The sequence below is a fragment of the Entelurus aequoreus genome, linkage group LG27, assembly GCF_033978785.1.
Source record: "Entelurus aequoreus isolate RoL-2023_Sb linkage group LG27, RoL_Eaeq_v1.1, whole genome shotgun sequence".
NCBI classification, from domain to species: domain Eukaryota; kingdom Metazoa; phylum Chordata; class Actinopteri; order Syngnathiformes; family Syngnathidae; genus Entelurus; species Entelurus aequoreus.
In genome coordinates, this window is record NC_084757.1 from 28,855,093 (window position 1) to 28,868,814 (window position 13,722).

Genomic DNA, 13,722 nt, shown 5'->3' on the forward strand with positions numbered 1-13,722 from the left:
TTTTCTATTGTTTCCATATCAATTCCGTTACAAGCGGTTTAGGTTTGAGATTTACATTTATTCACTGTTTGTATTGTTTCCTCTTTTGTCACATCAGTAAAGATCATTGAGTTAGGATTTCTGTCTATGGTATCATTCAAGTCCTTAATTGACACAACATCTAGAACAGACCTGGGCAAATTAAGGCCCGGGTGCCGCATGCGGCCTGTTAAGCTTTTCAATCTGGCCTGCCGGACATTCCCGAATATTTTTTTTTTATCTTTAAGATCGAACTGTAACTGATGTGCAGTGACGTTTTCAAATTAGCGAAGTCTTGAACTATACACAGTATTTCAATGGTAGGAATCTGCGCTTTTGCATGATATACTTGTTACTATGATAATCTAATTAGTTACTATGGTAATCTAATGAGTTACTATGGTAATCTAAGTCACAGCAGCTCAGACGAGGCACCAAGCAGTGTGGGTGGGGAGCGTTTCCACAGAGTGTTTGCAGAGCAACAAAGTTCTAAAGCTTAGTGATATATAAGATGTATCAGATTGTAGGTGGGGTTTATTTTTTTACCCTTCACGTTCATATTTCACTGTGTTTGTTGCATTTTTGTTGCGTTACGCTTGATTGTAAAATGTGTCGATCGAGAGGGGGTGTTACGTTCATATGTTGTCAATATTCAGTGTTTTATTGTTCATAGTTCACATTGTAAATCCCGCATTCTTTATTTTCATGTACATTCTGGGTGTCTCATTCAGTAAAAAAATTTAGAATTCCATTCTATCTGTCATAACGTTTTTAAGCATTCAATCAGACATTGTGCGTTTTTGTATTAGTGTTCCTAAAAATAGGACCCAAGCACACATACTGTACAGCAGATTTTCACAGCTTCTATATATGCTTCTATAGCCCCCAGACACATTTTTTTCTCTAATTTTGGCCCCCCCGAGTTAAAATAACTGCCCAGGCCTGGTCTACTGTCTCCTGGTCAGAGCCCATCTGAGGGAACACCTTGTCCCTTCTGAAGAAGGTGTTTTAAAGTAACCAATCAGAAGGAGGGGTGTTGCAAAAAGACGCATAAACAGTGTCCGCTTAAGCGTTAAACGAGTCAGCGTGCGTACAAAGTGAGAGCCTATGTGACATAAAGTGTGTTTTTTAACCAATAATTTTTCAATTTTTTCAAAGCGACAGAAAAAATGTGTACTGAATTTTGCTTTGGGGTCTAACAAAATACACACATATTTGTTTTGTTACCATCTTGGCTTATATGTATGTATAATGTGTATTCAAAAATACAGTCTGTTTATCACTACGATTATTGAACCATGGCAGCAAAACTAGAGCCTATCCCAGATTACTTACTGCAGGGTGAAAAGGTGACTATACTGTGAAATGGTCAACAGTGCAACTGTAACTATGGAGCACCAATGTCAGTTATGTAAACCACAAAATAAGTGTTTGGACGTGTGTAAATGTCCATAGATATCTGTAGACGTGTTTGAATGTGCGTAGACGTGTGTAGACGTCCATAGATATCTGTAGACGTGTTTGGATGTGCGTAGATGTGTGTGGACGTGTGTAGATGTCCATATATACCTGTTGACGAGTTTGGATGTGCATAGTGCGTAGATGTGTGTAGACGTGTGTAGACATCCATAGATATCTGCGAATGCGTTTGAATGTGCGCAGACGTTTTTAGATCTGTGTAGATGTGCGTAGACGTCCATAGATATCTGTTGACGCGTTTGGATTTGCATAGACATGTGTAGATGTGTGTAGACGTCCATAGATCTCTGTAGACGTGTTTAGATGTGCGTAGACGTGTGTAGATGTCCATAGATATCTGTAGACGTGTTTGGATGTGCATAGATATGTGTAGACATGTGTAGACCTCCATAGATATCTGTAGAAATGTTTGGATGTGCGTAGATGTGCGTAGACATGTGTAGATGTGTGTAGACGTGCATGGACAACCATAGATATCTGTGAATGCGTTTGGATGTGCGCAGACGTGTGTAGATGTGCGTATACGTCTATATATATCTGTAGACGTGTTTGGATGTGCGTAGACATGTGTAGATGTGTGTAGACGTGTGTAGACGTCCATTGATCTCTGTAGACGTGTTTAGATGTGCGTAGACGTGTGTAGATGTGTGCAAACGTGCATAGATATCTGTAGACGTGTTTGGATGTGCATAGATGTGTGTAGACGTGTGTAGATATGTGTAGACCTCCATAGATATCTGTAGAAATGTTTGGATGTGCGTAGATGTGTGTAGATGTGCGTAGACGTGTGTAGACGTGCGTAGACATCCATAGATATCTGTGAATGCGTTTGGATGTGCGCAGACGTGTGTAGATGTGTGTAGAAATGTGTAGACCTCCATAGATATCTGTAGAAATGTTTGGATGTGCGTAGATGTGTTTAGATATGTGTAGACCTCCATAGATATCTGTAGACGTGTTTGGATGTGCATAGATGTGTGTAGACGTGTGTAGACCTCCATAGATATCTGTAGACCTGTTTGGATGTGCATAGATGTGTGTAGACGTGTGTAGACCTTCATAGATATCTGTAGAAATGTTTGGATGTGCGTAGATGTGTGTAGACGTGCGTAGACGTCCATATATATCTGTAGACGCGTTTGGATGTGCGTAGACAAGTGTAGACGTCCGTAGATGTCCATAGATATCTTTGGATGCGTTTGGATGTGCATAGACGTGCATAGATGTGTGTAGACGTGCATAGACGTCCATAAATATCTGTAGACGTGTTTGGATGTGCGTAGACGTGTGTAGACATGTGTAGACCTCCATAGATATCTGTAGACCTGTTTGGATGTGTGTAGACGGGTGTACCGTATTTTTCGGACTATAAGTCGCAGTTTTTTTCATAGTTTGGGGGTGCGACTTATACTCAGGAGCGACTTATGTGTGAAATTATTAACACATTACCGTAAAATATCAAATGATATTATTTTGCTCATTCACGTAAGAGACTAGACGTATAAGATTTCATCGGATTTATCTATTAGGAGTGACAGATTGTTTGGTAAACGTATAGCATGTTCTATATGTTATAGTTATTTGAATGACTCTTACCATAATATGTTACGTTAACATACCAGGCACGTTCTCAGTTGGTTATTTATGCGTCATATAACGTACACTTATTCAGCCTGTTGTTCACTATTCTTTATTTATTTTAAATTGCCTTTCAAATGTCTATTCTTGGTGTTGGGTTTTATCAATTAAATTTCCCCCAAAAATGCGACTTATATATGTTTTTTTTCTTCTTTATTATGCATTTTCGGCCGGTGCGACTTATACTCCAGAGCGACTTATACTCCGAAAAATACGGTAGATATATGTAGACCTCCATAGATATCTGTAGAAACATTTGGATGTGCGTAGATGTGTGTAGACGTCCATAGATATACACTAGCGTTCAAAAGTTTGGGGTTACATTGAAATGTCCTTATTTTTCAATGAAGATCATTTTAAACTAGTCTTAACTTTAAAGAAATAGACTCTATACATTGCTAATGTGGTAAATGACCATTCTAGCTGCAAATGTCTGGTTTTTGGTGCAATATCTACATAGGTGTATAGAGGCCCATTTCCAGCAACTATCACTCCAGTGTTCTAATGGTACAATGTGTTTGCTCTCTGGCTCAGAAGGCTAATTGATGATTAGAAAACCCTTGTGCAATCATGTTCACACATCTGAAAACAGTTTAGCTCGTTACAGAAGCTACAAAACTGACCTTCCTTTGAGCAGATTGAGTTTCTGGAGCATCACATTTGTGGGCTCAATTAAACGCTTAAAATGGCCAGAAAAAGATAACTTTCATCTGAAACGCGACAGTCTATTCTTGTTCTTAGAAATGAAGGCTATTCCACAAAATTGTTTGGGTGACCCCAAACTTTTGAACGGTAGTGTATGTGGATGTGTTTGGATGTGCATAGACGTGTGTAGACCTCCATAGATATCTGTAGAAACGTTTGGATGTGCGTAGACATACGTAGATGTGTGTAGGTGTGCGTTGACGTCCAGAGATATCTGTGGATGTGTTTGGATGTGCATAGACGTGTGCAGATATGTGTAGACATCCATAGATATCTGTAGACACGTTTGGATGTGCGTAGACGTGTGTAGAAGTGTGTAGACGTCCATAGATATCTGTAGAAACGTTTGGATGTGCGTAGACGTGCAGAGATGTGTGTAGATTTGTGTAGACCTCCATAGATATCTGTAGAAATGTTTGGATGTGTGTAGACGTGCGTAGATGTGTGTAGACGTGCATAGACGTCCATAGATATCTGTAGACGCGTTTGGATGTGCGTAGACCAATGGCTCTGCTTCTGTCCATGTTAAACAATAAGCGTTTAATGGGACACATTGGGACAAGGACTTCAAAAGTGGGTTTACCCAGAGAGGACTCCTAGCACCAGGTTCAGGACAAAGAAGGAGCCAATGATGATGAGTGGGATGAAATAAAGCCAGTTCCAACTGGGGCCCAAGGCATCGTCGGTCTAAGGTAAAAACACAAATCAAGTCACTGGGATAATAGAAATGTTTGAATTTACAAAGAATTACAAATAATTTTGCAAAGGGTTTCTTCAGTCCAGGAATGTATAAAAATGTTAAGCTGAGGTGACACAATGATATGCATTTCCAGCTCCATCTACAACTAAGACAAACTGACGGACAAGGTTGCAGGGCTTGCACACACCCACACCAAAATCCCTTATAGCTCCAAAGAGGACTCTGACTTAGGATGCACACCAGTAAAATGTACTGCATAATGAGCCTCACATTATAGAGCACTGTGGTCCATCCCTCCATGGTGATGCACTGGAAGACAGTGAGAACAGCAAACAGGATGTTGTCAAACTGAGTGATGCCATCATTCGGGCCGATCCATGTGTTGCTGCAGGTGTATTTAGATGGACACTGACGCATGCCACATGGGAACTCCAACTCAGAAGGGTCCACGGTCTCGTTTCCTGAAAAGATGAATGGAATGGAATGGAAGCTTTAATAACTACTTTGTAAGTATCGGACCAAATCTGGATGAAATAGATTCTAGATGTTGTGTCAATTAAGGATTTGAATGATACCATAGATATGAATGCTAACTCAATGATCTTTACTAATTTGACAAAAGAGGAAACACTACAAATTGTGAATAAATGTAAATCTAAAACCTAAACTGCTGGTAACGAAATTGATATGGAAACGTTAGATTTTCACAACCATTAATGTACAAAACCCAAAACCAGTGAAGTTGGCATGATGTGTAAATCGTAAATAAAAACAGAATACAATGATTTGCACATCCTTTTCAACTTATATTCAATTGAATGGACTGCAAATACAAGATATTTATTGTTCGAACTGGAAAACTTTATTTTTGCAAATATTGGCTAATTTGGAATTTGATGCCTGCAACATGTTTACAAAAAGCTGGCACAAGTGGCAAAAAAGACGGAGAAAGTTGAGGAATGCTCATCAAACACTTATTTGGAACATTCCAAAGGTGAACAGGCTAATTGGGAACAGGTGGGTGCCATGATTGGGTATAAAAGCAGCTTCCATGAAATGGTCAGTCATTCACAAACAAGGATGGGGCGAGTTCACTCTGTGAACAAATGCTTGAGCTACTTGTTTAAGAACAATATTTCTCAACGAGCTATTGCAAGGAATTTAGGGATTTCATCATCTACGGTCCGTAATATCAAACGGTTCAGAGAATCTGGAGAAATCCCGGCAAGACCGAAAACCCTCAGGTGGTACTGCATCAAAAAGCGACATCAGTGTGTAAAGGATATCACCACATGGGCTCAGGAACACTTCAGAAAACCACAGTTAGTAACTAGAAACGGTCGCTACATCTCTAAGTGCAAGTTAAAATTCTACTATGCAAAGGCAAAGCCATTGATCAACAACACCCAGAAACGCCGCCGGCTTAGTGGGCCTGAGCTCATCTAAGATGGACTGATGCAAAGTGGAAAAGTGTTCTGTAGTCTGACGAGTGCACATTCCAAATTGTTTTTGAAAAGAGGACCAAAGTTGAAAAGCCAGCATCTGTGATGGTATGGGGGTGTATTAGTGCCCAAGGCATGGGTAACTTACACATCTGTGAAGGCACCATTAATGCTGAAAGTTACATACAGGTTTTAGAGCAACATATGTTGCCATCCAAGCAAGGTCTTTTTTTTGGACGCCCCTGCTTATTTCAGCAAGACAATGCCAAGCCACATTCTGCACGTGTTACAACAGCGTGGCTTCATAATAAAAGAGTGCAGGTACTAGACTGGCCTGCTTATAGTCCAGACCTGTCTCCCATTGAAAATGTGTGCCGCATTATGAAGCCTAAAATACCACAACGGAGACCCCGGACTGTTGAACAACTTAAGCTGTACATCAAGCAAGAATGGGAAAGAATTCCACCTGAAAAGCTTCAAAAATTGGTCTCCTCAGTTCCCGAACGTTTACTGAGTGTTGTTAAAAGGAAAGGCCATGTAACACAGTGGTAAAAATGCCCCTGTGCCAACGTTTTTGCAATGTGTTGCTGCCATTAAATTCTATGTTAATGAGTATTTGCAAAAAAAAATAAGTTTCTCAGTTTGAACATTAAATATCTTGTCTTTGCAGTCCACGCAATTGAATATAAGTTGAAAAGGATTTGCAAATCATTGTATTCTGTTTTTATTTACGAATTACAACAACGTGCCAACTTCACTGGTTTTGGGTTTTGTACAAAGGCCATCTCGGCTGGTCTGGTTTGAACCAATCTCGAGTGTGTGCATGCATGACAATGAAGCTACATCTTAAATGCCTGTGCAAATAATGGAATGGGAAGGTCACACGCGCATGACGCACACAAGTACGCCATCAAGAAAGAGATCAGTCGTGTCTCCTTGCCTGTGCTGTTTACTGCTAGAAATTCTAAAATGACTTTTTCATCTGTTTATACTTATGCAATATTCATGGCTTCTCCAAATTGCACTTCTTTGTTTCATTCATTTCATCAGGGTGAGGATCGAGATTAGTCAATTCCTTTCCTTTTTCACTGTAGTGTAATATAGTGCTTGGCAGAGAAGGAGTTTTATATGTCAGTAATATCCACATGCAACTGCAATGTTCCCTTTCAAATGTATGCAGCATGATTCATTACATAATTATCTAAAACGGGTGACATTATGACTCAAGTATGCTTTGTTACCGTTTAACTTTCAACATTAGCTTTACTTTTATGTGCAATTACTGACTGATTTGTAACAGTGTTTACACAGTCTATTTGCTGGTGCCTGGGGATAATTATATATATACTGTATATATTTAAAAAAAAAATTGAATTCATTAGGAAATGCCTTTTGGCTATTGACTAACATGGGGTTCAGCAACCCGCGGCTCTCTAGCGACGCCCTAGTGGCTCCCTGGAGCATTTTTTTTTAAAGGATTGAAAATGGAAAAAGATGGGGGGGACATTTTTATTTTTTTGATTTTTTAGTATGGTTTTTGTTTGAGGACAAACATGACACAAACTTTCCCAAATGTTAGAAAGCCCACTGCTTAATATGTTTGTGTGTATGCTTCACTGATGAGAGTACTTGGTGAACATCGTTTTGTCCTACTAATTTCGGCAGTTCTTGAACTCACCATAGTGTGGACTGTGATGCAACAGATTGTTTACATGTAAAATCTTCCACTCCTTCTTTGTCTCATTTTGTCCACGGAACGTTTTATGCTGTGCGCGAATTCACACAGGTGCGCTTTGTTGATATTATTGACTTGTGTGGAGTGCTAATCAGGCTATTTAGGCTAGCTGTATGAACATATTGCATCATCATGCCTCATTAGTAGGTATATTTCAGCTCATTTAATTTCCTTTACTTGTATCCTCTTTGGATATAATTTAGTTTTGCATGTCTCATGACACATTTCAGATAGTTGTTTGTTCCATGTTGTTCCAGACCACAGCAAACGTTACATAGCTTGCCAAAGATTGTAATAAATCTATTAAAAGAAGACTAACTTGGACACACGCATTAGAGATGCGCGGTTTGCGGACACAACCGCGGAGTCCGCGGATAATCCTCGGGTCGGGCGGATGCATGACGAAAAAAATAGATTTTAAATACATTCGGGCAGGTGGCGGTTGAACCAATTCAGAAAAAAAAAATACATCGTTAAATGTTACCCACATACGAAAAACGAGCAGCACTCTTTGAAACAGGCAATTATTCATCAGGCACTGCTGCAGCTGTCACGCCAAATTTCTTCCCCCCTACAAAAGCCTCCCCCCCCTCCCCCATTTACTTCCGGGGCTGCGTCCAATAAAGTCACAAAGTTGCCGGGGGTCCTTAACCCGCACGCGACTGTCCTGTTTCGCACCTGTACAAAAAAAAACAATAATCGATTTCTTCAGATTCCAGCAGCTGTCAAAGACAAAGTATCCTTCCAGCGACGGGCAGTCAAAGCCGAAGTGCTATCGATCGCTGTCAATGACGTAAGAGGAAACATGACCACGGAAGTAAATGGGGGGGGGGGGAAGGTTTTTGTAGGGGGAAGAAATTTGCCGTGACACAGCACACCACAACACAACAGAAGAAGAAGAAAAAAATAAAAAGATGGCAACGCCGGCTGCAAACGTGGTACGCGACAAACTAAACAAGGGAATACTAAAGACCAGGGGAAAAAAATAATAATAGTCAACACTTTCTTAATGGAAATGACAATAATATTATAATAATGATAAATAATATTATCACGCATTAATATCTCTTAGCCTCTAATGGGTGGCCAAGAGATATTAATGCGTGGCACGCATTGAATATCTCTGCTGCATTGGATCAGTCTCCTTTCTTTAACAGGAATGCCTTGCATCGTGTATATTAGATATATAACAACGGGTGGGTGGCGGGCGGTTGTGGTTTTGATAAAATGTTAGTTCGGGTGGATGACGACTTTTGTGATGCGGTTGCGGATGAAATAATTGCCTATCCGCGCATCTCTAACACACATCTATACCTTTGGCCATTAAAAGCCAGTAATTCCCAGGAGTTATCTCACCTTCTAAGTAGCCTCTGATTTACTAATGGTTTCTAATGTTGTAAAAATATGTAGAATAAATATTACATTTCAACATTTCTGTCAACGAACATCTGCTTCAGCCTGCGACATATAGTCATTTTGATAGTAGGCTATTATAGCTAATATAGACCCTTATGTCATGTTTTGCCTTCATTATAAGACTTATGCACGGCTTTTCACTTTTTGCGGCTCCAGACAGATTTGTTTTTGGTATTTTTGGTCCAATATGGCTCTTTCAACATTTTGGGTTGCAGACCCCTGCACTAACATAAAGATGATACATGAGAGAAGACCATATGGTTATGCAGTTTTCCCTAGACAATCATTAGGTACACCTGCACAACATTCGAGTGATAGGCATTCATATATACAGTAAGCTTGTCTGTGACAGTGTGCACATGCTGTAAAATATACCGAGTATTCCAGGGTGGGGCGTGCAGGTATGGTGCAGTTTGCCGCTGTAAAACTCCAAGCCGATGATGGCAAACATGAGAATTGCAAAAAAGAGAAGTAGGCCAATCTGGAGCAGTGGAACCATGGCCTTCATGATAGACTTCAGGACTATCTGGAGACCTAAAAGAAGATCACAAACACAGTCAGTAACCCATAAGAGAGGGGCAGGGGACGCTGCTTGATACTCACTGGGGATGCCTGAGACCAGTTTGAGTGGTCTCAGCACTCGCACTGCTCTCAAAGTCCTCAGATCCACTGAGATGTTCATATGAGCGCCCGCTGCAGCCAGAATCCTAAACAATATGCATACAAAGAGATAAATGTGCAAACAAGAACACATGTACGAGCATGTGTACTGGATGCCGTGATTTATGCTTGGCGGGCGGTGTGAAAAGCAGCGCACAATCAAACACGCACAAACACACACGCACAAACACACGCACACACACACACACACACACACACACACACACACACACACACACACACACACACACACACACACACACACACACACACACACACACACACACACTTTCACAAACAGACATTCTTGTATTTGTTACCTTTTTGAGACTTCTGAAAAATGCCTACCTCTTTAAGACTAGCCTTTCTAGATATATAAAGATTAGTATTTACAACATTAATAATATATACATACCATGCAAATATAAAAAAGGTACGATTTTAGTTGTTGTTTTTTTTGGAATTGGTTTTTAATCTTCATTATTTACTTCAAGTTATTACAGTATGTCTGTTTATACATATTTCTAAATTTTGTTTTATACGTTTTGGCCAAAGGGGGCGCATTTTGATTTCTTACACACACTTGTTATTACATATGTTGGCCAGAGGAGGAGCGCTTCAAATTTGTACACACACTTGTTATTTCATATGTTGACCAGAGGGGGAGCACTTTTACAACCGACACAGTCAATTTGAAAAATCCCTCCTTTTTGGTACCACCCTAATTTTGATAGATTTCGTTCTCTATTCGATGCAATGGTTTTCCGTAATGGGACCATGATTTCGGTCCTAACTTGTCCACCGGTCCTCATATGGAAGGCAATTTTCCTTGTTGATGTCTCAAGAAGGGTAGAAATACAAGAACACACACACACACACACACACACACACACACACACACACACACACACACACACACACACACACACACACACACACACACACACACACACACACATTGTCTTTCTCAAAGCCACTTTGGCGTATCTGTGCCAAATTGCACATTTCAAATGTTCTAAATATAGACACAAAACAGCAGGCACAGAACAGTTTGAGTCTTGATGAATCACATTGCGAACGCTAAATGATTATATTTGCATCTCCTCCTCATAATATTGTAGGTAATCTAATAATCATCATATATTCTGCATATAAGAAAAACGGATGTGATGCAACCCAGGTATACAGTTCATAAACACAGACACGCTAAATGGATTATATACACTTCTGATTTTGCCTATTTCAAGAAACACAAGCCTTTGCTTTAATCAGCTTTCCGTGTGATGTCAAGTTTTTTTTCGTTTTAGTACATTCCAACCTTTAGTAGGTCAAGCCCTGTGCGAACAATTGTTAAAAAGTGCAAAAGTGGTGGAGACCTTCCAATTCAAATGAGGTTTTTGCATTTACTACCATAGTGTCACAGCTCAGTCTCGAACCCACAACCCTCCCATTGCAAGATCCAACACTTCGCTTCACACCCACACTTCGCCGCAGCTGCCGGCTTTCATCAATCAACGCACCTGGCAGCAATCAGGAGGACAGCATAAAGACCAGTCACTCCTTGGAACCTACGCCGGAACGCCGTTAACTCTTGTAGTAAGCATTACGTCTCTGGCTTCCCTCTCGTTGTCCTCGCCTGTCTTTCGTCTTTTGTCCCTTTTTGCCTTGTTGACTGATGTCCCCTGTTCTCCTTGCAGTGCCCACCTTGTTCTGTGTGCTCGAGCGCTGTACCTCGACCTCCACCTGGAAATTGGACTGCCTCCCTAAATCCTCGATCACTCGTTTGGACTTGGACATTGTTGCTTGCCGCCTGCCCTCGACCACCTGCCTGTCCCCGGATCTCCCTTGTGCCTCTCCTCTTGGTCAGACGAAGTTTTTCATCCATCATGTACAACATCCTCTTGAATAATTTACATGGTTAATTCTACACTTAATCCTGCATCCAACACTTAGCGTAGCATACACATCCCACACAATCATCAAAAGGGTAACAATAAACCTGGTAACCTTAAGCTCTTCGTGGTGTCGTCTCCTTCCAACCCTCACGTACATAACACATAGAGTCATTTACTGCTCATCCATGGCACCATGTTCCAACTCACGTTTTTCTGTATTGTGGAACATGCGGCACACAACTATAATCTGGGACATGTGCTAAAGCGTTCATCCAGTGGGACCATGGCAACTGAATCTCCTTTTAGGCACGCTGAAGATGTGCTCTACGCAGTGTTGGGCAGTAACAAGTAGCTAAACTTTGTAACTTAACCACATTGTCCAGTAGCTTACCTACTTTTTTAACGAGTAGCTTTTTCTGTAGCTTAGCTACTTTTCGACCCATGTAGCGAGGTAGCTTGCTTCAAATCTACAAGCTATGAAAAGAGAAAATAGACTGAGAATCCCGGCCCCAAAAATTATGTCAAAAATACAATGACCTGGATGAATGAGAACAACCACACATATGGAGAAAATCCATTATGGTTGGTTGGTGTTCGCATGAGTCACAATTGACAAAGGTTAGGGCAAAACATTACGGACTGGCCAAACTGAGACAAGATAAGGCGGGTCATTGAAACTAGTAAGCAAAATCATAACAGCCACGCACTCATGTCACATGACGACGAGGGAGTCCGAGACAGAGGGACGCTTCAAGCTGACGATAAAAAAATATATATATACTAGAAAATGGCAAAGGAATTCTCTCCAGGTTAGATTTTTCCTTTTGTGATGCAGAAGACGTCAAGGAAACCCACAATTGGCCAAATTTAGACAAATGTATGCGTTTAGACAAAACACTGCTCAAAACCTTAAGTTTGTAGTCGTTTACTTTGTAAACCAAAAACAAAACTGCTCTCTTCATCTAAGACGCCCAACACAAATTTAGGAACACACATTAAGGTGAGTTGAGTTCATGAAAAGTTTTACTCTATTACCAACTGTTCCCAAACTACACACAAGTCCATCCATCCATCCATTTTCTATCGCTTGTCATTGTTTTTATTTTGTCAAGATATAGGTAGATACTGTTTTTTTTACTGTAGGTAAAGAAAATGAATACAATTATAGGGGTGAGCCAAAGAAAAGGCAAACTAAATAAATACAGACAGTGGGATGTGGGCACCCTTACAGGTAGTTGTAGGGTGTATCCAGCTAAATGAAAGATAGGTAATAGTAACGGACCCTTATTGGGTCCATTTGTACAATTTCAGTTACACTAACATTGATATTATACATGTGGGCCCATAGATATAAATTCCGCTAAATGTAGCTTTGATGTAGCAAGCTACTTTTGCCGTGTAGCTTGTAGTGTAGCTTGCTACAATTCTCCGGGGATAGCTTTCCCTGTAGCTTGGCTACATTTAATCGAGAGTAACTTGTAGCTTAGCTTACTACATTTTCCAAGTAGTTTGCCCATCCCTGGCTCTAGGAGACTCACACTTTGATTCCATCGCATGAAGGAAGTGTTTGGGATTCTTCACCGCATCAATAATGCCCCCAGCTATTAGTGGCTTTAAATGTGATGCGTGATTAAGTGCTGGAATAATACAGAAGCAAGAAAATGCAGTGTTGCATTAGGATTTTCATATAGGAGACAAAGTCGTTCCTTGTATATCACAGGTAATTGGATTTGGACATGACCGCAAAAAACGAATTTTTGCGAAAAAGTAATAATTAGTCATAAAACTCATGTTTTCATAATTAGAGCATAACAATCTGTTTATTACCTTCTGAAAAATGTTTTCAATATTATGAGAGCCCTCTCGACATGACATAACGCCGTTTAATCACCTTTACACTCTTTTAACCCATTATAGTTTGGCTTCCTGAGGCTTAGCCAATCAGTGGCAACAATACTGAACAGCGCGCTCTGATTGGTTTGTTCACCTCTAGTGCCCAATAATCTGTAGTATTGATATGCCTTGTTCATTTAG

The 13,722-nt window shown here is 40.4% G+C and overlaps 1 protein-coding gene across 1 annotated transcript in view; it reads right to left on the reverse strand.

The window, feature by feature from the left end:
• LOC133644665 (voltage-dependent R-type calcium channel subunit alpha-1E-like) overlaps positions 1–13,722 on the reverse strand; it is a 495,634-nt gene that overhangs the window by 303,488 nt on the left and 178,424 nt on the right. Inside the window, exons 5-8 of the mRNA XM_062039342.1 lie at positions 9,737–9,840; positions 9,509–9,667; positions 4,811–5,001; positions 4,424–4,527 (exon numbers count right to left, since the gene is read on the reverse strand). Of these exons, the coding sequence (XP_061895326.1) occupies positions 4,424–4,527; positions 4,811–5,001; positions 9,509–9,667; positions 9,737–9,840 (558 nt within the window). The remainder of the gene's footprint in view (positions 1–4,423; positions 4,528–4,810; positions 5,002–9,508; positions 9,668–9,736; positions 9,841–13,722) is intronic.